Source organism: Hipposideros armiger, unplaced genomic scaffold, assembly GCF_001890085.2.
Source record: "Hipposideros armiger isolate ML-2016 unplaced genomic scaffold, ASM189008v1 scaffold_256, whole genome shotgun sequence".
Taxonomy (NCBI): Eukaryota; Metazoa; Chordata; class Mammalia; order Chiroptera; family Hipposideridae; genus Hipposideros; species Hipposideros armiger.
In genome coordinates, this window is record NW_017731606.1 from 2,223,444 (window position 1) to 2,242,301 (window position 18,858).

The following is an 18,858-nucleotide window of genomic DNA, read 5'->3' on the forward strand; positions in this document are numbered from 1 at the left end:
AGGCTCTCTGAGGGCTGGAGCAAGCGGGTTTGGTGCCAGGGCCTGGCGGGGGACTTGGGGCCCGCCCCCGCCAGGCTGACAGCCGCCCTCGGGCCACCGCGGCCGCGCCCCCTGCGCCCGAGGCCGGGAGGGGGAAGGAAGGGGGGCCGGTAGGGGCGGCACTGCCCCCGCGCAGCCCGCCCCGGCCGGGGAGGACCGTGTGAAAATGAGGCCGGGGCTCGGGGGCCAGGCGGGGCCGGACCGGGGGTGTCAGAGCGCGTCAGGCAGGGCGCCTGCACACACCTCCCGGAGCCTCCACTGTACTTGCCCGCGCGCCGTCGCCTCTGCCCGCAGCCGCGCCTTCCATGGGGGTCGCGGGCCGCAGCTGTCCCGGGGCGGCCGGGGCGCTGCTGCTGCTGCTGCTGACCGCAGCCCTTCCTCTGGGCCGGGGCCGCGCCCCGGGGCTGCTAGAAGGTGAGTGTCCGGCTGCGGGGTCGCACCTGGCAGGACGCAGACGGGACCAGCGCCGGGAAGAGAGAGTCCCAGGACCCTGAGCGGGGCAGGCTGGGCTGCGGGAGCTCGCATGGCTACCGCTCCCCGGGGGCTCTCGCCCTCTGCCCAGGCCAAGGCGCCACCACTGCCGGGGCGAGAGGCCCCGGGCCTGAGTGCTGCGACCCAGCCTCGGCCCCGGGGCTGATGACAGTTCCCGCCCTGGCCTCAGCTGCTCGGGGACCCCGGGGAGCGCCTGCTGATGAGACTCGCGCCGGTTGAGCGGATAGATAAGAGGGCGTTGGAGTCTCCAGATCTAGCTCCTCCTCGTGTCGATGGGGAAACTGAGGGCCGCGGCTGGCTGGGGTGCATGGCGAGGTCATGGTAGCTGTGCTCCCGCTTTCTTCAGAGGCTAGGAAATTCCCCTGCGGGCTTCAGGGTCGGCTCCGGAGATTTTTCTACCTGCGGAACAGCCACTGGTTGAGGATCTGGGAATACCTGTAAGCAGCAGCCAGCCTGGGTTTTGGACAGCAGGAGATAAGTACTCTGGATGTACAGTACTTTCAAACCTTTTGTTTTTAATTAATATCCTGGAGTGGTGTCAATCCAGACAATACTTCTGCCAAGGCCGGTTTCCAGATTGAGAGGGTGGGCAGTGGTGAAGGACTGTGGGTACCATTCCCTCTTTGCACCATCTGAGGGCTCAGGATCAGGATGGTGTGCTCACAGCCCAGGGCAAGCTTTTTTGCTAACTTGATCTTTCTTCAGCAGGCATTTACTATTGCCTATGCATGTGCCAGGCCAATCTATGATCAAACAACATGCAGAGGGGGAGAAAGGCAGGAGAACAGTGACAGCCCTGTGTGATATGTGCTATGAAAAGAGGTATATACAGGAGCACGTCGTGGGGAATACCTCACCTACACTCGGGGGTCATGGCAGGCTTCCTGGAGGAGGTGGATTTGAACTGAACTGAAGGCATGTAGAAAGGGTGGAGGCTGTTCTAGTCAGAGGGATCAGACCATGCCTGGAAACGGGGGCCTGGAAATGACATGATTCATTCCAGGGCCCCTCAAGCAGTTTAACTGGTGAGGAGTGAAGTGAGGTGGGCTGGTAGGAGATGATGCTAGCAAGTGGCCAAGGTCAGGTCACACAGGGCTTGGGCCACCGTACCAGGAGCTGCTGTGCTTTTTGCAGATGTGGACGAGTGTGTCCAAGGGCTAGATGACTGCCACATCAACGCCCTGTGTCAAAACACAGTCACCTCGTACAAGTGTTCCTGCAAGCCTGGCTACCAAGGGGAGGGCAGGCAGTGTGAGGGTAAGTGACTTGGGGATCAGTGGTGGGTGGGTTGGGAGGGGAAAGTTCCTCATCTCCCCAGCTCTTATAGTGACCACTCATGTTGGTAAAAGTGCTGACTATCCCCCCTCCCAAAGTAACCCTCCCCCCTAACTGAAATGCATTTCAGATCCTTAAAGACTCCTCCCCAGAACTGATTATATCAATAGTTTTATCTGGCTCCGAAATGTCCCTTGTGTTTAGCTTCTGAAAAGGAAAAGAGGTGCTTCAGTATCTTTTGGTCCCACTCAGTTTGAGGGCGGAAAGTCAACAGCCATGTTGATCAGGAGAGCCATGCCTGCCAGAGCAGGGCGGATCCTGCACCTCCCTGGGGCAGTTTGCACCCTCGCCCTGGAGTCTGAGTGCCAACCCTGCCCTCCCCTGCAGGCTCTGGAGGTTCCATCTTGTCCACGGCTCTGGGCAGTTTGGCATTCTGATCTGCCAAGCTTGGGAGATGCACCAAGGGTCTGGCGCATTTGGAGCTACAAGTTCACCCTGGAAAGATGTGTGCAGAGGGATACTTTAAGCCCTTAGAGCTCCAGATATGGGAGCCTGAAGTAAGGACTCTTCCATTTTGAGTTCTGGGCCACTGGGGATTAGCTCAGTGTCATGAACTCTGAACTGGCTGGAGACCTGACCCTTACAGGGAAAGGTTGCTCCTGGGAATGGAAATCATGGCCTGTTGGAGATGGCAGGACACTTCAGGGAGCTCGGAGCCAATCCCATCCTTCATTTTACAGATGGGAACACTGAGACTCAGGGGAATTAGGAAAGGGACCTGTGGTCATGATCACACAATTAGCCTGCCGGTGAAAGGAAGTCAGATATCTAGCTCTGTCCCTGGCCCCACATCTCTCCTACTCACTCAGCCTCCCGGTGTCCCTCTTTGGTTGGATAAGAAATCCTAATGTGTATAGTCCCCTTTTTGCCGAGGAGCAAAACTCCTGGTTTTCCCATCAGAGGAGGCATGCCCCAGGTCAGGTTCACAGCAAGTGGGGTTGGAGGTCCATCCATAAAGCCCTTCTGTTTCTCCAAGTTCATATTTTCCCAGAGACAGACAACCATCTTCCTATCTGTGCTACATGGGAGGCCAAAAGACTACCTGTCCCTGAAACATCTCTCTGCTGATTCCTCCATACCACACTCTCACCGTATTCAATATTTTTACGGTACCGGAATTCACACATGTTGGTACCCTACTTGGGGAAAAAGTGTTCATTTTTTCACTGTGTCCTCTGGTAACTGTATGCTCTCAGGGAGCAGGTACCATGCCACGGTTTCTTTTGGATAAAGTACATATTTAATAAATGATGTTGAATGACAGGTGGCAAGGGTTTCCTTATTCTTAGCTGTTGGGTTTGACATACCACAAATGCAATTGAATTGCTAACAGCTAATAGTTGAAAAGCCTACTATTTCATTGTTGCTTTTATATATTTAAATTGCTTTTAAAATAATATGTGAATAGTGTTATTAAAAGTCACTTTTAACATAATATATGATTAGTGTTATAAAAAGTCAAACAATACAAAAATGTATAAAATTGATAATTAAAGACCCTCCTATTCTTTATCTACAGGTAATCACTGTTAACAAGGAGCATATATTCTTTGCATTTTAAACTAAAACCCTAGGAGGATTTGCTCTTTTGAATACTTGTAGGATTTATAAACTTAGTGAGTAAGAATGTGTCTGTTTAGTTTGGATTCCTTGGTATGGGTGCCCAGAAGTAGACACTTTCTTGCAAGAAGCAAAAGGAGAGAAAATGAAGATTGCAAGGGCTCAAAGATGTAACTCCTTTGTGTGTGTTTCTTGGCTTATCAGTTTTTAAGGATTGTGGGTCCAACCCATGATATCATTAGTGTTGTGATTATCACCAGCTTCACTGCCCCTGTTTGAGTTGAAAGATGGGAACTGGGTTTGCTTAGAATGACCAGAATTTATCCTCCGTAAAGTTTCTTTGCCAAAATGTTGGAGATATGAAAGTATGGGCCCTGAATAAGTATTTTTAAAATAATGTGATTTATAAGTGGCTTTAGATAAATGATATTTTCTTCTAAATGATCTTTGCTTATATCCCAGACTTTGGGGATGGGATGATTCAGTGGTCAGTATTCATTATATGGTTGTTATTTCTCAGTTTAGGGAAATGAATCAATTTTAACAAGGATGAATAGAAACTTGGACATTGTATAAGGAGCTGTATTTTTTTTAATGTTTTAAGTAATTTTAGATTTCTGAAAATTTGCAAAAACAGTGCAGAATTCAGTTGCCCTTTCTTCACTTACCTTATCTGAATGTTAACATCTTATAAAACCATAACACAATATCAAAACCAGGAAATTAAAATTGCCACAATACTATTAACTAAACTATAGACCTTATTCAAATTTCACCAGGTTTTTTTGTTTGTTTGTTTGTTTTAATTCTTCTTTTTCTTATCTTCCCCCGCCCAGGATCCAACTCAAAGTCCCACATTACATTTATCCGTCCTCTCCTTTGTCTCCTCCAATCTGTCACAATCCTAAGTCTTTCCTGGTCTTTCATAAATCGACGCTTTTTATGAGTACTGTTCAGTTCTGTTGTTTGCCTTATGTGTTTTCATGATAAGTATTGGCATGGTAGGAATTGAAAAGATAGGAGAATTTCCTATGTTTTCTCACGATAAGATTGAGGTGAAGCATTTGTAATAATACAGAAGTAAAGCTTTTGACAAGGCTGCTACAGCAGTGCTATTGTGCATCAATCACATGGGGACACACAGTGTGCACATGTCCCATTACAAGTGACGTTAACCTTTATCACCTGGTTAAAATGGTGTATGCTGGGTTTCTCCACTGCAAAGTTAGTGTGTTTTCCCTTTGCAATAAAAATAGCTACATATCTTGGGGCAGATACTTTCAGCCTATGCTAATATCCTGTTTCTTCTCAGATCTTTGCCCACTGATTTTAGCATCCAGCTGTGGATTTTGCCTGCAACAAATATTACTGTGATGTGTGCCTGTTGGTAATTTAGTGTTTCCCTCATTCCTTATACATTTATTATTAGGATTCTTCCGTAAGGAAGATCCCTTCCCCATTTATTCAGACATTGATATATACATTTATGTATTTGTATGGTTATTTATTTTTTGCTCAAATTGTTTTAGCTTTATTCATTGGGAGCTCCTTCACATTGTCTCCTGTATCTTTTTTACATGCCCTTTTTCTTTCTTTCTTTTTTTCTTTTTTTGAGACATTCCTAGTTTTCTGTACCACAAGATGATCTAGACTTATCTTGTATTTTATTCCCCCCGCCCCCAACCCTGGAATCAATCACTTCTCCAAAGAGCCCTGGCTCCTTTTATTAGAAAATGGTGTATAGCAACCAAGATCTGGATGCTTGATGTTTTCATGGTTACTGGGATGTCATTACTCCTAGGTCTCTCAGTGGACGGAGCTAGGAAATATATACATGTAAATTAACCCACACATACACACATATCTATATTTATTCCTTATATCTACCCCTTTGTGTATATATATTAAAATCAGTGAGTTATGCTGATATTTTGGATTCCAAAGCAATACAAGATTCATTCTAATCTCCCTCTTTGCTTATTCATAACTTCTTTCTCCAACAGTGAGAAACTTGTCTCTCATCTGCAGTATGTTTACCTGTTTGTTCAATCCTAGTGTATAAATAAAGAATTGCTAATCCATAACCCTATGAGTAGAACAGATTTACTAATTGGGGTACAGTATTTGTATACAGCTGGTTTTGGTTTTAGCATTACAACATTTAGTCAAGGTACAGTTTTTCAAAGTTACTTGGACTTTCAAAGTTACTTTTCTTCCCCACCCCCTTCAGCGTGGTTATGTCATTCATTTATAATACAGTTATATTCATTTGTTTCTCTTTGTATTCCTTTTATTATCCCTCTGCTCATCTCCACACCTCCCTCTCCCTTCCTGGTTGATTGTATGTACATACCTATGTAGGTACACATGTATTCATGTTGTATGTAAAACATCATTATAGTTCTGAGAGTGAAAGCTATACAAAAACTTGGAAATTCTCCTATTCCTATAACCCTGTTCCCATTCCTCCTTCTTTCCACCCCTTTTCCCATAAGCTGTGGGTCACCATTTCTGTAGTTTTTGGTTTATCCTTCCTATATTTCTTCTGTAAAACAAGCAGTTAAATGTGTATTTTATTTTTAACTACTTTAATAAGTTATAATTTACACACCATAAAATTCACCATTCTAAGTAAGTGTATAAATCAATGAGTTGGGGTAAATCAGCTGAGTTGTGCAACTAGTACATAATGTAATTTTCATACATTTTCCTCATCTCAGTAAGATCCCTCATACCCATGTACAGTTAACCCTTGTTCCTAGCCCCAGCTCCAGGCAACCACTGATCTATTTCCTGTCTCTATAGATTTGCCTTTTCTGGACATGTCATATACATGGAATCGTACAATAAGTGGTCTTTTGTGTCTGGCTTCTTTCACAGAGCATAATGTTTTTGAGGTTCATCCATGTTATAGATTTTATTGGCATTTCATTCCTTTTTATTGTTGACTAGTATTCCAGTGTATGGGCACATCATATTTTGTTTATACATTCAGCAGTTGATAGACATTTGGGTTGTTTTTACTTTTGGGCTATGATAAATAATGTTGCTATGAACATTCACCTGCAAGTCTGTGTGGACATAATTTTGCATTTCTCTTAGATATACACCTAGGAGTAGAATTTCTGGGTCATATGGTAAATTTATATGTAATCTTTTAAGAAACTGCCAAACTCTTTTCCTAAGTGGCTGTGCCATCTTATATTACCATCAACAATGTATGAAGGTCCCCATTTCTCCACATCCCTGCCAACATTTGTTATTGTCTGTCCTTTTTATTATAACTTTTCTAGTGAGTGTGAAATGCTATCTCATTGTGGTTTTAATTTGAATTCCCCTAATAATGATGTTGAGCATCTTTTCATGTGCTTATTAGCCATTCACATATCTTCTTTGGTAAAGTATCTATTTAAATTGTTTGCCCATTCTAAAATTGAGTTGTTTGTTTTCTTATTATTGAATTGTAAGAGTTCTTTGTAGGTCCTTTATAAGGTATGTGATTGGCAACATTTTTTTTTTACCAATGTGCAGCTTGCCTTCATTTTCTTAATGGTGTCTTTTGAAGTACAAAAGTTTTTTTATATATAAGGCCCAATTTATACATTTTTAAATTTATGGATTGTATGTTTAGTGTTTTATCTAAGAAATATTTACATAACCCAAGGTCTCAAAGACTTTCTCATGAAAGCTTTGTATTTTTTCTGAAAAGCTTTATAGTTTTAGCTCTTACATTTTAGGTCTCTGATCCATTTTGAGTTGATTTTTGTGTATGGTGTGAGGTAAGAGCCTAAATTAACCTTTTCACATATGGATATCCAATTGTCTCAGCACCATTTATTGAAAAGACTTATTTCTCCCAATAAATTGCCTTAGTACTTTTGTGTAAAATCAAGTGACCATAAATATAAGGGTTTATTTCTGGACTCTCAGTTCTGTTCCGTTAATCTATATGTCTGTCTTTATGCCCATACCACACACTGTCTTGATAACTGTAGTTTTATACAAAGCCCTCCAAATCTGTTCTTTTACAAAATTGTTTTGGTTCTTCTGAGTCTTTTGGATTTCCATATAAATTTTAGGATAATCTTATCAAGTTCTACAAAAAAAAGCACACTCACTGAAATTTCATGTGTGTGTGTTTTTTATATCCCCTTATTTTTTCTATGAAGATAACATACAACAGATACTCTTGTGTTTTGAATTTTTTTGCTTAATAGTATATCCTAGCAATCACTCCAAATCAGTTCATTGAGAGCTTTCTCATTGTTTTCTTTTAACAGCTGCATAGTACTTCACTGAGTAAATGTACCATAATTCTTCAACTACTCTGCTACGTATGGGCATTTAGGTTGTTTCTAGTATTTTATAATTACAAATGCTGCAGTGAATAACCTTATGCATATTTATTTTCCGATTGTTCATGTATCTGCAGGGTAGTTTCCTAGAAGTGGGATGGCTGATTAAAAGATACATGCATATTTCTTCATACTAAAGAAATCGCAGCTGTCTGGTTTACTTTTGTTTTGTTCCTCAGACATTGATGAATGTGAAAACGAACTCAACGGAGGCTGTGTCCATGACTGTTTGAATATTCCAGGCAATTATCGCTGTACTTGTTTTGATGGCTTCATGTTGGCTCATGATGGTCATAATTGTCTTGGTAAGAAAAATGGTTGAAAATAACAATTCTCCTTTACCCTCTGGCACCCCCACCCCTTTCTTTCCTTTGATGAAATACTCATTAAAACAAAAAGGAGGGGGGTCAGAGACTTGTGTTTTCTGTCCCCATAGAAATCACACTCCCTGACAGAAAACAAAGTGAAGTGTTTTAGTTTTTATGTAATCATTCATAATATAAATCCTCCATTAGTCCAAGGAGATGTGTGGACATCATTACTCCTTATTGACTTTCTAGCATACACTTGTCACCTTGAAGATCTTTGATTTTGTGTTAAAGGGTCTTGACTTACATCCATTTCTTTAATGCTGTAAGTGTCTCTATTCTAGAATTAGGTAAAACTACTAACTACTTGTCCTGAAGACTCCAAATGTGTGCTTGGATCTCAGCCAGGTATACCCCCCTCTTTCTCCTTGAGAGGGAGAGAGAAATTCAAACAGACACCTTCCTTTAACATCCTCCTAGTATTCCACAAAACAGAAACATGTGTTGGACTTTCAGTCCTTGAGCTAGGGACCGCAAAGAGTGTTGTTTACATTGGTTTCTTATGCCAGGAATAAAACAGAACTTAGAAATAGCAAGCACTTGGCTAGGCTTGAGTGTTGGATAGTCTTAGAGGATGCAGCACACCTGGCAGGCAAGTATTTGCGATCTGTTTGCATTTCAAGGCTGGTGTTATCAGTTGTACAGGAGGACATCATAGGAGACAGGTGGCATCAGATTCCTTTGACACTGATAACCCCTCATGTGGTTGACCCGCTGATGTCTACTTGGCTGACCAAGGAGCAACTGAAGCCAGGCCCTGACTCTGTGGGGACAGCTATTCAGATGCCCCCTTACAGTGCAGTGGGAATGGCCATTTGATCAAATGCTTTGAGATCATCATAAAAGTTACTAGATCAGTACAGGCAGAACTTGTAATTTGAGTGTTGAGGAAGGAGAGTATTTCCATTTGGGACTCACCCCCTTATGTGACCTTAATCCACTTCTGTGTCACTTGGAGCCTGATGTACACTCTGTCCCTTCCTGCCTGAGCCCTGTGTAAGAGGTCAGGCTTTGGATCAGACCACTGGGCTTTCCAAGCCTACAGTTATCAGGAAGACTTGATTGAGGGCTGGAGGGTCACTAACCCCTTTTCAGACTTTGTAGGCTCTCAGTACCACAAAAAGACACGTTAGAGAGATAAGCCTGAGAGCAGCAATAAATTGAGATTAATTAAAAACTAAAAAAAAATCACTTTTAGTGTGCAATTTGTTGGGAAGCATACAGTATGTTTGTGAGTTTTTTCATTCTTTTTACAATTTTCTAGGGGAAATTTCACATTTCCCTTTGATTTGCCAACAGTGGCATTTTGAGGACCTATATCTGATGGCAGACCCAGTCAACACAGTTGTGCTGAAACCATAGCCTGGGGGGAGTGTGAGTTTCCTAAGAACAACCAGCTGAACCATCCAGGGCTTAAGGACCTGGGCCAGGGGGTGGGTGGAGTGGCTCTGAGTAAAGACATGCTCAGAACTCCTGAGGCCTGGAGTCCATGGTTGCCTGGCCACTAACAGATATTTCAGCAGACTCTTTCCGTTTCCCCTGCTTGGGGTTTTTTTTGTGGGTTTTGTAGCAAGGGTCTGCCTTGCAGAAAGATCCTGAGAGTCCACTTCCATGGACTCTATCTGAAGGGGCTAAGGATTCTTTAAAGGAAGGCATGAGAAAATCAAGTGGTACATTAAGAAGAGCAGGAATCACACACATAGAGACTTCTCTGCCATGTAAACTTGAAAGGACTGAAGCATTTTGTGACAAGAAAGGAGCTCAAAGCCCAAAGTTTCAGGAGCAGCCGTTTCCTGTGTTCTCTGGGATGAGCCTGTACCTCCCCTCAGCCCCCTAACCTCACATTAGTCACAAATATATTAGCCAGAATGTACAGAGTACAAATACCACTAAGCTCTGGCACTAAACCCAGAGTCCTCCAAGATCTGAATGTCCGTGAGCCGCAAAAGTAAAATGCAGCTCTTCCACACAGCACGCCCCACCTGAATTCCGTTTCTATTTATTGAGTGTCTGGAGGCACACTATAGCTGTTCGGTTTTGTAGCAGCGGTTCTCAACTCAGGCTGCACATTGGAATCACTTGAGAAATTTAAAATAACACCATTGCCTAGGTCTCATCCAAGACTAGCTATATCAGCGTCTCAGGAGGTGGATCAGGCGTCAGGGTTCTAACGTGCAGCCAGGGTTGTAAAACCATTTTACAGTCTGGAGAAGCACCAGCCTAGTGATGTACATGTGTGCACGTGAACACACACACTTTTGTATTAATTCAGTTAGAGTGCATCACCCAACTTAATGACACATTTCTAATTGCTTTGGAGAAAAGGAAGAGTGTGTTAAATCAATGTGGGGTGGGAGCATACCTTTATTCAAAACCGATTCAGGATTTGGTGTCCAGGGAAACAGCGCTCTCCTGCTCACAGTGAGTCCTTGCTGAGGAACTCCTAGGCCAGGTGTGTCCCAGTGTGGCTTATCCTCTGGAATGTGCTCCCTTCACCCTTTGGCACAGAGAAGGGCACGTTTGTTCAGCTTTAGGGGATGGCTTGAGTCCCATCAGTTTAGAAAGGCATCTATCTGCTCGGTAGTGTGGGAAGGTGGATGACTGTAAGATCTGAAGCTTGAAACCAGATAACAGATATTTAAATGTGAATTTTCTTGTTACGGATATGCCCACGAGCTAGTGATAGGCACGTGGGAAATCAGGCTGGAGAAAATAAATTGCTTTTATATCAGCCTTCTCCTTGAGCCTCTGTCACGTCTGAGACTGTTCTGGAAGTTTCCTCTTCTTTGGCTCCGGTGATGCTGTGCTCTCCTGCTTGCTTGTTCATGCACTGAACAGTTGATGTGCATGTGCAGATTCCAGGGCTATGCGAAATAAAACACAAATCTTGAGCCTCAAGGAGTTTGCCGTCTAGTGGAGATGGCTAAGTAAAAGATTTTGAGGGATCAAAAGGTGCAAATTAGAAACAAAACAATTTTGAGAATGCGGTGTGGTAAGTGTACACATGTGTGTGACACAGTGGAAGGATAGTCCCCTAACCCCACCCTGGGGGCGTGGCACTGGGAGACGCACCTCCCTCCCCATCTTTTGATGGCTTCTTCTCTGGGGCTCCTGCTGTCTCCTCTACTTCTTCCTGCTCCTGGTAGTCTCCTGAATTCCACCTCTGGTGTCTCCTTTCTGCTCCCCTCTCTCTCTCTTCCCACACTCTTGCCTTTGGCTTTCTCATGTACATCCACCATTTTAGCAGGCCACTACAAGTAAATGGTTTTCAGAGCTGTCTTTACAACACCAGGCTTAGGTCTCCCACTCCCTGCCAGACTTAGCCCTGAACATCAGCACCTCACATTATTACCTCCCTGCCCGGGTGGGGGCCAACCACATCCCCACCCCCATTTCTATACCCAGTGCTGCTCTTCCCATGTTTCCTGGCCACTCTACCCCATGGCTCCCTGCCCTGCAGACACCTTGTCCACAGTCCTCTGTCATCTTTTCCTTCCTAGGCATTCCCACTGCCAGGCCCCAGGTCCGGTCCCCCCCCCCCATCACCATCTGTGGCTGTTTCAGGCACTCGTGTGAAGCTAGGCTCCCAGGCTTTCAATTCTTGCCTTCCTCAGTGTGTTTCCCTCAGCTGCTACCTTCTTCTTCCCAACACGAAGGACTGACCATGTCACCCCTGCTCCAGTGGTTCCCAGTTGCCTCCCAAATGAAGTAGGTCCTTCTTTGCTTGTTATTCAAGGTCCTCTGCAGTGTGATCCCCAATCTGTCTTCCCAGCTCTGTCTCCTGTGACTTCCCTGCTTGTACCCATGCTCCAGCCCAGTGGAACGACCCACCATTGTTATCTGAACAGATTCCATGCTCCCCAGCTTTCCTGCTGGCGCTCATGCTCTTTCTTCTACCTAGAATTTTTGTACCTAATCTGTAATTGAAGAAACACTGCCGGGCCCAAACTTCATCAGCTTTTCCAGGAAACCCACCCTGATACCCTACAGCCAGATGTAACCTCTCTTTCCTTTGTACCACCCTTTTACCATATCTCGTAATTACTTGTATATTTGTCTTTTTCTTCCTCCTGAAGGGCATGCTCCTACAGCGAAGGAATTTGATCTTACTCATCTATGTTTTACTGTCTCCATGACCACCGTATTTTGGAAAGAGAAGGGGTTCAATAAATATTTACTGAACTGATTATCTTGTGTGCATGTGGAAGGCCTTTTTAAGTGAGCCCCAAACCCATGAGGGCTGGTTAATCATACAGGGGTCCCATCGGCTTCAATTCTCAGAGCTTCTGTGATGCAGGTACCGGAAGAGAGACCTCATCTCTGCTTAGTAGGCGTCCCTGAGTTGCTGGGCTGGGTGGGGTGTTTGAAACAATCACGAAAGCAGAGGCTAAGCCTTCTCCCCCTCCAGATGTGGACGAGTGCCTAGAGAACAATGGCGGCTGCCAGCACACCTGTGTCAACGTTATGGGGAGCTACGAGTGCCGCTGCAAGGAGGGTTTTTTCCTGAGTGACAATCAGCACACGTGCATTCACCGCTTAGAAGGTACCTCTGCCTTGTTGTGTGTGTGGGGGGTGGGTTGTTAGCTCACCCCCCCCCCGCCCCTCCCCAGCAACTTTAGAAGGGAAGCATGGGCTCTAGAGAGTCTGGAGGCCTGAGGATGAGTCCAGACTCTGCTACTGGGTAACTGTGGGCAAATTATTTTAGCTTCAACTCCCTCACCTAGCAAAATAAGTGAGTTGGACTGGGTGAGCTCTGAGGTCTCTTCAAACTCTTACATTCTCTGATTCTAATCTTTAAATAGAGTGCATTTCAAGCATGACTAGATGTCTCAGGAAAAATGGACAAACTGCCAAGTTTTTAAAAAATGTGCTGCAAACCACAGCACCAAGTGCCAGCCTGCTCCTTGCTGAGGGTGGGTGGGGAAGGACTGCAGCCTTCTGAAGGAGACTTCCAGGACTTGGCCTTGTTTTCAGCCCCAGGCTGGACCTGGCCTTTCCTGTGTTTTGCATCTTTGAACTCTGAGCCTCTAGGGCTCCAGGGGTAGGGGACCCCCTCCCATATTTGGGTTCTCTATGGTGTGATTTCCTTCATCCGTGGCACCACCTACCATTCCTCCACAAATCTTCAGAAAACTGTTCTCTTCTGATGACTTCCCTTTCATTCTCTCTGCATTGAGTTTATACCTTGTTTTTATTCCTCTTTCAGTTCAGTGGACTCTTGGGAGGGAGAGGCCTTGTGGTCAGCCAGCCACTTTTAACAGAGTGATGTACTTTTAACTGTTCTCTGCTCTTTCTTAGGCCAAACAATCACTTTGGTGGCAGTATTTCTTCTCCCATGGTTGCCTGTGCCTGTTTTTAAAGGAAGTGCCCTAAATATCAGACTATTAACTCCTTGTTCATTCCCATAACTTAAGAATGAGGTGATTTTAAGTTCTTCTATTTAATCACAGATTTGTAGGTTTAGTCTTTTAATCTTAGTTTTAGTGACTTTTCAAGGGTTTCTTTGGGGAAGATGTTTTTTGCCTCGTTTTCCAAGAATGATGGCTCCTTCCGTAGGAGCCTGTTTGGGTACTAAGAATGGTCAGAAAAAACACCAGAGGCAGTGGGTTTGGTGACTCTCACCACCCCAGCCTGCTCACTGTCAGCGTTTGAGCAGGGTAGTCACACACTCTGGCTCTAATCAGGTGGATCTCTATCTCATGGAGGCTTGATAGAGAAGCAGTTGAGTTTTATTTTCCCGCCCCACTCTCTGGACTCTTTGGGGAGCTCTGCATCTGGTCTGAGGCAGAATTAAGATGGATCTCAGGGCATTTCCCCTTTGGTTGCTCAAATCTGCTTCCTGGGAAGTAACTCTGGCTCCTCTTCACACAGTAAGGAGGTTGGTGGGGACCTGTAGGTGAAGCCATTGTTTGAACACCCCCAGCGTGGACCTTACCCACTCACAAAGCGACTCATCTCTTCCTCTTGCACTTCCAAAACAGCGGCTCAGCCCCTTTTACCCCTCCAGCACGCCCCCCTCCCCCAGACTGATTTCAGACACAGGCTCCTCATAACAGAAGTAAATACAAAAACAGTCCCTTTCCACAATCTGTGTTTTCTAAATTTTCTACAATTCAGACATTCTTGGAACCCCTGAAGAGCATTTAAAATGAACATATTTGTCTGGAGCGAAACCAAAATCCAAGAATTTGAGTTGTGGTCTGGAAGTGCTTTCTGTGATTTTCTGTTGTGTTTCAACCTGATTGCTTGGCAAACCCGTGTCAGCGCGAGCCAACAGATTATAGCGGTCTGTGATTGAGACCCCTTCATCCTAGGGCTTTAACTCTTCAAATAGAACAATCTGTGAACAGTATTCCTTTAGGATTTCCTCCCTATGTGCACATTAAACTCTTAGAAACTGTATTAAAATAGACTTTGAAACCCACACTTGATACGGGAAAAATGATTCAAAGAAGGTGACACTGCAAGCTAGTATTTTCGTGTTGCTGTTTTTAATAGTTATTTAATAGTTACTGTTTTAAATAGTTATGTGCTAAATGTTCTTCAATATAAGGGACCATAATAGCTAACTCTGAGGGAAAGCTCAAGCTATTGATGTGTTTTAATCCTTAGAGACCCCAGAGCTCTGAGGGAGAGACTGTGTGTTTTCACCCATGTAATGGGGGTAGGCTGGGGAGAGACACCATCGCCCCAGCCTGCCTTTGTCCCTATTCATGGGTGCTCAGGCTCTCAAAATGAGCATTCCTCTTTTGTTTTGTCTGCTCTGAGAATATTTTTAGATGTTTGTACTGCTGCCTTTTCAGAGCAGCGGGGAAGGTATCAGGGTAGTGAGGAAGGGGCTGTGCTCTCACCAGGGCCTGCTTCCTCCTTTGTGGAATGTTTCTCGCCCTGTTGGCAAGCCATATTTTTATTTGGTTTCCAGAAATATTCTTTAGTGAGACCCTGAGACTGGGACCACCTGAATGGGGCACTTCTAGTGTTTCTGAGCTATTTAACTCCTGGTGAACTAACAACCCTAAACATGACTGCCATGTTTCTGGGGGGTGGTGGGGGAGCCAAGACCATGGCTGGGACCCCCAGTTTGGACCAGATCCATCTTCTTCCCCTAGCAGTAGCCTTGTTTTAAGTCAGGTTTAAGTCAGGGTGCTCTGACAAGCTTCAGGATCACTTTTCAAAAAGCCCTCAGCATCTCCAGAGCCATTTAAACCTTTTTCTCCTGCTAGCTTGATATGATATGACATCAGAGGGGAACTTTTTTTGTATCCCCGTGGCATCTGGAACACAGTGAGTTCTTATGAAACATTTCTTGTGTAAATGAATTGCTCTGAGGCAGCAAAGGTCACTTTGCAAATGTCTTAACAGACTTATAAACAGTGTGAAAAAGAAGCAGCAGCAGCTGACGTGTTTGGGGGGTGTGCTTTGCAGGTGTTACTGGCGCCTTTTCTTGGGCACTGTTACGTGCACCCCTAGGTGCTCCCAGCTCCTGTTATTTCTAATGCTCTGCTGACCCAGGACAAGCGTAATGCTTGGGCCTTCCTGGGAGGGCAGGATGCTGCTTCCAGAGGCAGCTCTCACCTCCCGTACCATCTTGGTACCGGGAGAAAATAATGTCTTCAGAAATGTCCAGCCAGAGCAAAGAGAGTTTTCCACCAATCCAGTGTAAGCAAGCCTCTTTCTGTGTTAACTGACAGCAGGCTTTGGCATGGGCAAATGAGTCCCAGCAACTTCCAGCAGACTGACTGCTAGAGTTCAAACAGCTCGTACCTATCAGATAACAAAGAAGATGGTTTTAAGAGAGGATGGGATGTATTAATTGTTACACTGTCTTTTGGAACAAGTGTGACATCTGTTTGTGTTAAAATAATTATTCTAGTTAAGCATAGATTGATGGCTCTGTGGTAGAATTGGAGAGATGTGACTTTTGACTTCATTAGAACCAAATAAATGGCTAAGGTTTTAGCAGCTTGATATAGAACAGTGTGGGACCCTAGGGAAGTTGAATAAAAACTCTTTATACTCATGTTTAAAACAGTGCCACTTCCAGTATTAGAACGTGTCTTGTCAGTAGAGAGCCAATGAGAAAAAATCCCTATTGTCAAAGATGCTTTAGAGTTGCACTGCACACACTCAAAGAAGCATCACATGAACATGTACTTAATAATGCACTACAGACTGAGCCGACGTTTTGAGAACACTCTTAGGTGTGGTAGAGTTCCTACCACAGAATGCTGGCAAGTGACAAGGTCCCAAAGAATTAGTTTTGAGATGAGACACAATGCTGGCAAACTGTATAGGTATATACTTTGCCATGACCCCATTATTTCGATGCATGTTAAACCATCCAGAAAAATAACCACCTTTCTCACTTCTTGCCACCGTTACCACAAGATTGGGGCTAGTGAAACTTATTGTATACCTGAAAAGAATTATAGAGCAGCTAAAGGAAACCACGCATAAGAGGTCTTTCTCTGTTTTCTTTGTCATCGTGTTGTTGTTGTATGACACTGTGAGAGGCTTGTGCTCCAAGCCTGCTGAGGGAGGGGCCCAGGGACTAACTGAAGGTGGTCACAGTAGAGAGGTCCCTGGGCAGGTGTCCATGTGGTGGTGCCAAAATACAGTAGCCACAGACGCCTCCCAAGTGTGGATTTGGTGGGGGCAGAGAGGAGGGTGGGAATTGCCTGAAAATTGTCTTCAAGAGTATGTGAGAACAGTGGGACTCATCAGTCCATCTGCAGAATTTCTTAGGGAGACTCCTTTCCTCTTTGCGTTCTTGATCAGCATGGGTAACCATTTCCTGGGGTCAGCAGGCTTTGATTCCACCCCCAGCAGAGAGCTTCTGGTGGGTGATTTCTTTTCACTTTGTTGGGGGGGCTCCTACCTCTTTCAGAGAGTGGAGACATCACATCTGTCGGGTGACATAAGAAATTTTTCATGTCTCTGTTAATGGACCTGCCTTGATTTTAATGATATATTCTTTTAAAATACGGGGCTGCTGGAGACCCAGGCAGGCAAGTGCGTGGCCCACCCTGATCTCCAGCTGCTTGCTGCTGTTTTGCAGAGGGTCTGAGCTGTATGAATAAGAATCACGGCTGTAGTCACATCTGCAAGGAGGCCCCGAGGGGCAGCGTCGCCTGCGAATGCAGGCCTGGCTTTGAACTGGCCAAGAACCAGAGAGACTGCGTCTGTAAGTATGGACTGGCACACGCCCATGCTGGGGACCATCCTTCCCCGAAGGCTGTCTTCTGCAGCCCAGCATCAGAAACGCCATCTCATGGCACAGCAGCAGCAGCAGGGAAGGCAGTTGACAGAGATACTGACCTCTGAGTACTCAGTTCACTGCACAAGGGGAGTTCCCCATAGGGAAGGGAATGGTATTTTTTAAAGGAACCAGTCAGAAGGAAATGAAATTCAGGAGTAAGGAGTGTGGATGTTAGAGACTGGCTTTCCCTTTTTCCATAGGCTGAAATCAAATGTCCTCATCTGGGAATCACAGCTCTTTGCTACCTGGTTCCTGCTTCTTTTACAAGCTTCATCTACCTCTTTTTCCAAACACCGGATTCTTTGCCTGTTAGAGAACAGCCCCTATTCTTTCATGCCTGCAAGCCTTTTCCATGCCCTCCTCCCTTCCTGGCTTGGTGAATTCTCACTCAGCCTTCTAATATAACTTCTAATAAGGATAAGGAGAAAATAGCTACATTTGGGGGAGCATTTCTTATGTGCCAAGTCTTGTCCAAAGATGTACCATGTTCCATTTAATTCTCACAATCACCACCCTAGGAGCTAAGTAATATCCTCATTTTTAGTTGAGAAAATTGTGGAGAAGGTTAAGCAGCATGTCACACAGGGAAAATTAGGATTTTCCAAACATGGGTCCGCCTAACTGTAAAGCCTGTGCTCTTGGCCACCATGCTACATTACCCAGAATTCTCTCTGATGGCTTCAGACTAGGTAGGCACTTTGTATTTTGGCCCCCACAGCACTGTTTATTCCTCACTTCTCGGGCATGACACTCTGGTTTAAATTGTGTATTTATGTGTCTGTCTCTTCAACTATGAGCTCCTCCAACTCAGGACCTTATCTTATTTTTGCCTCTCAGTCTTCTCCTGGTTCCTACCACAGTATGTGCTGAATCCACATTTGTTTAATTAATGGATCAATGAAAAGTGTACGCAGTCCAGACACAGCTGCCACACAATGATAAAACACAGTAATGAAACGCCAACGGATAATAGGAAACAGCCGACCATTAAAGGGGTTCCTAAACCACTATTTATGCCACTGAGGGTTTCCTTTTAGGCACTCCTTCCAAAGCCATGGACCCTCCAGAAGGCCCCTGCAGTTTGCTAGGGATGGCAGTTGACAGTGACTAGACCTTAGTGGTTAAGGGATGAGGAGACAGTTTCTCTGGGGAGAGACTTCTCCCCACTGTCTCCATCACAAAGCAGAGTGTAGCCTTGAAGCCTGCCAATCCAGGGCTGGTGCCACTGTCACAAACAAGTTCTGACAGGCTTGTGAAGTTCCAAGTGAGGCTGTCCCTGAAGGCTTCCAATAGGCGAGGCAGAACGAAGACCACTTATCCTAGCTCCAGGTATCTTCAAAAGGGGACCTAGGTCCGCTAAGACTTACCTGTGGAGTGAGATGGTCAGCATTTCACAGTCTTTCAGGGGCTTATTTTTAAAATGTTTTTTAAGATGTCACTGCTTAAATAA

The 18,858-nt window shown here is 44.9% G+C and overlaps 1 protein-coding gene across 11 annotated transcripts in view; it reads left to right on the top strand.

The window, feature by feature from the left end:
* Nucleotides 1-236: 236 nt before the first annotated feature.
* SCUBE2 (signal peptide, CUB domain and EGF like domain containing 2) overlaps nucleotides 237-18,858 on the top strand; it is a 59,230-nt gene continuing 40,608 nt past the window's right edge. For 3 of the 11 annotated variants that reach the window (XM_019656188.1, XM_019656194.1, XM_019656189.1), the window contains exons 1-5: nucleotides 237-453; nucleotides 1,666-1,788; nucleotides 7,961-8,086; nucleotides 12,558-12,692; nucleotides 17,208-17,333. In XM_019656188.1, the coding sequence (XP_019511733.1) occupies nucleotides 345-453; nucleotides 1,666-1,788; nucleotides 7,961-8,086; nucleotides 12,558-12,692; nucleotides 17,208-17,333 (619 nt within the window). In that variant the 5' untranslated portion in view covers nucleotides 237-344. Of the gene's footprint in view, nucleotides 454-1,239; nucleotides 1,354-1,541; nucleotides 1,557-1,665; nucleotides 1,789-7,960; nucleotides 8,087-12,557; nucleotides 12,693-17,207; nucleotides 17,334-18,858 lie in introns of those variants that run through there. The other 8 variants (XM_019656193.1, XM_019656198.1, XM_019656190.1 and 5 more) reach the window with 7 other exon arrangements.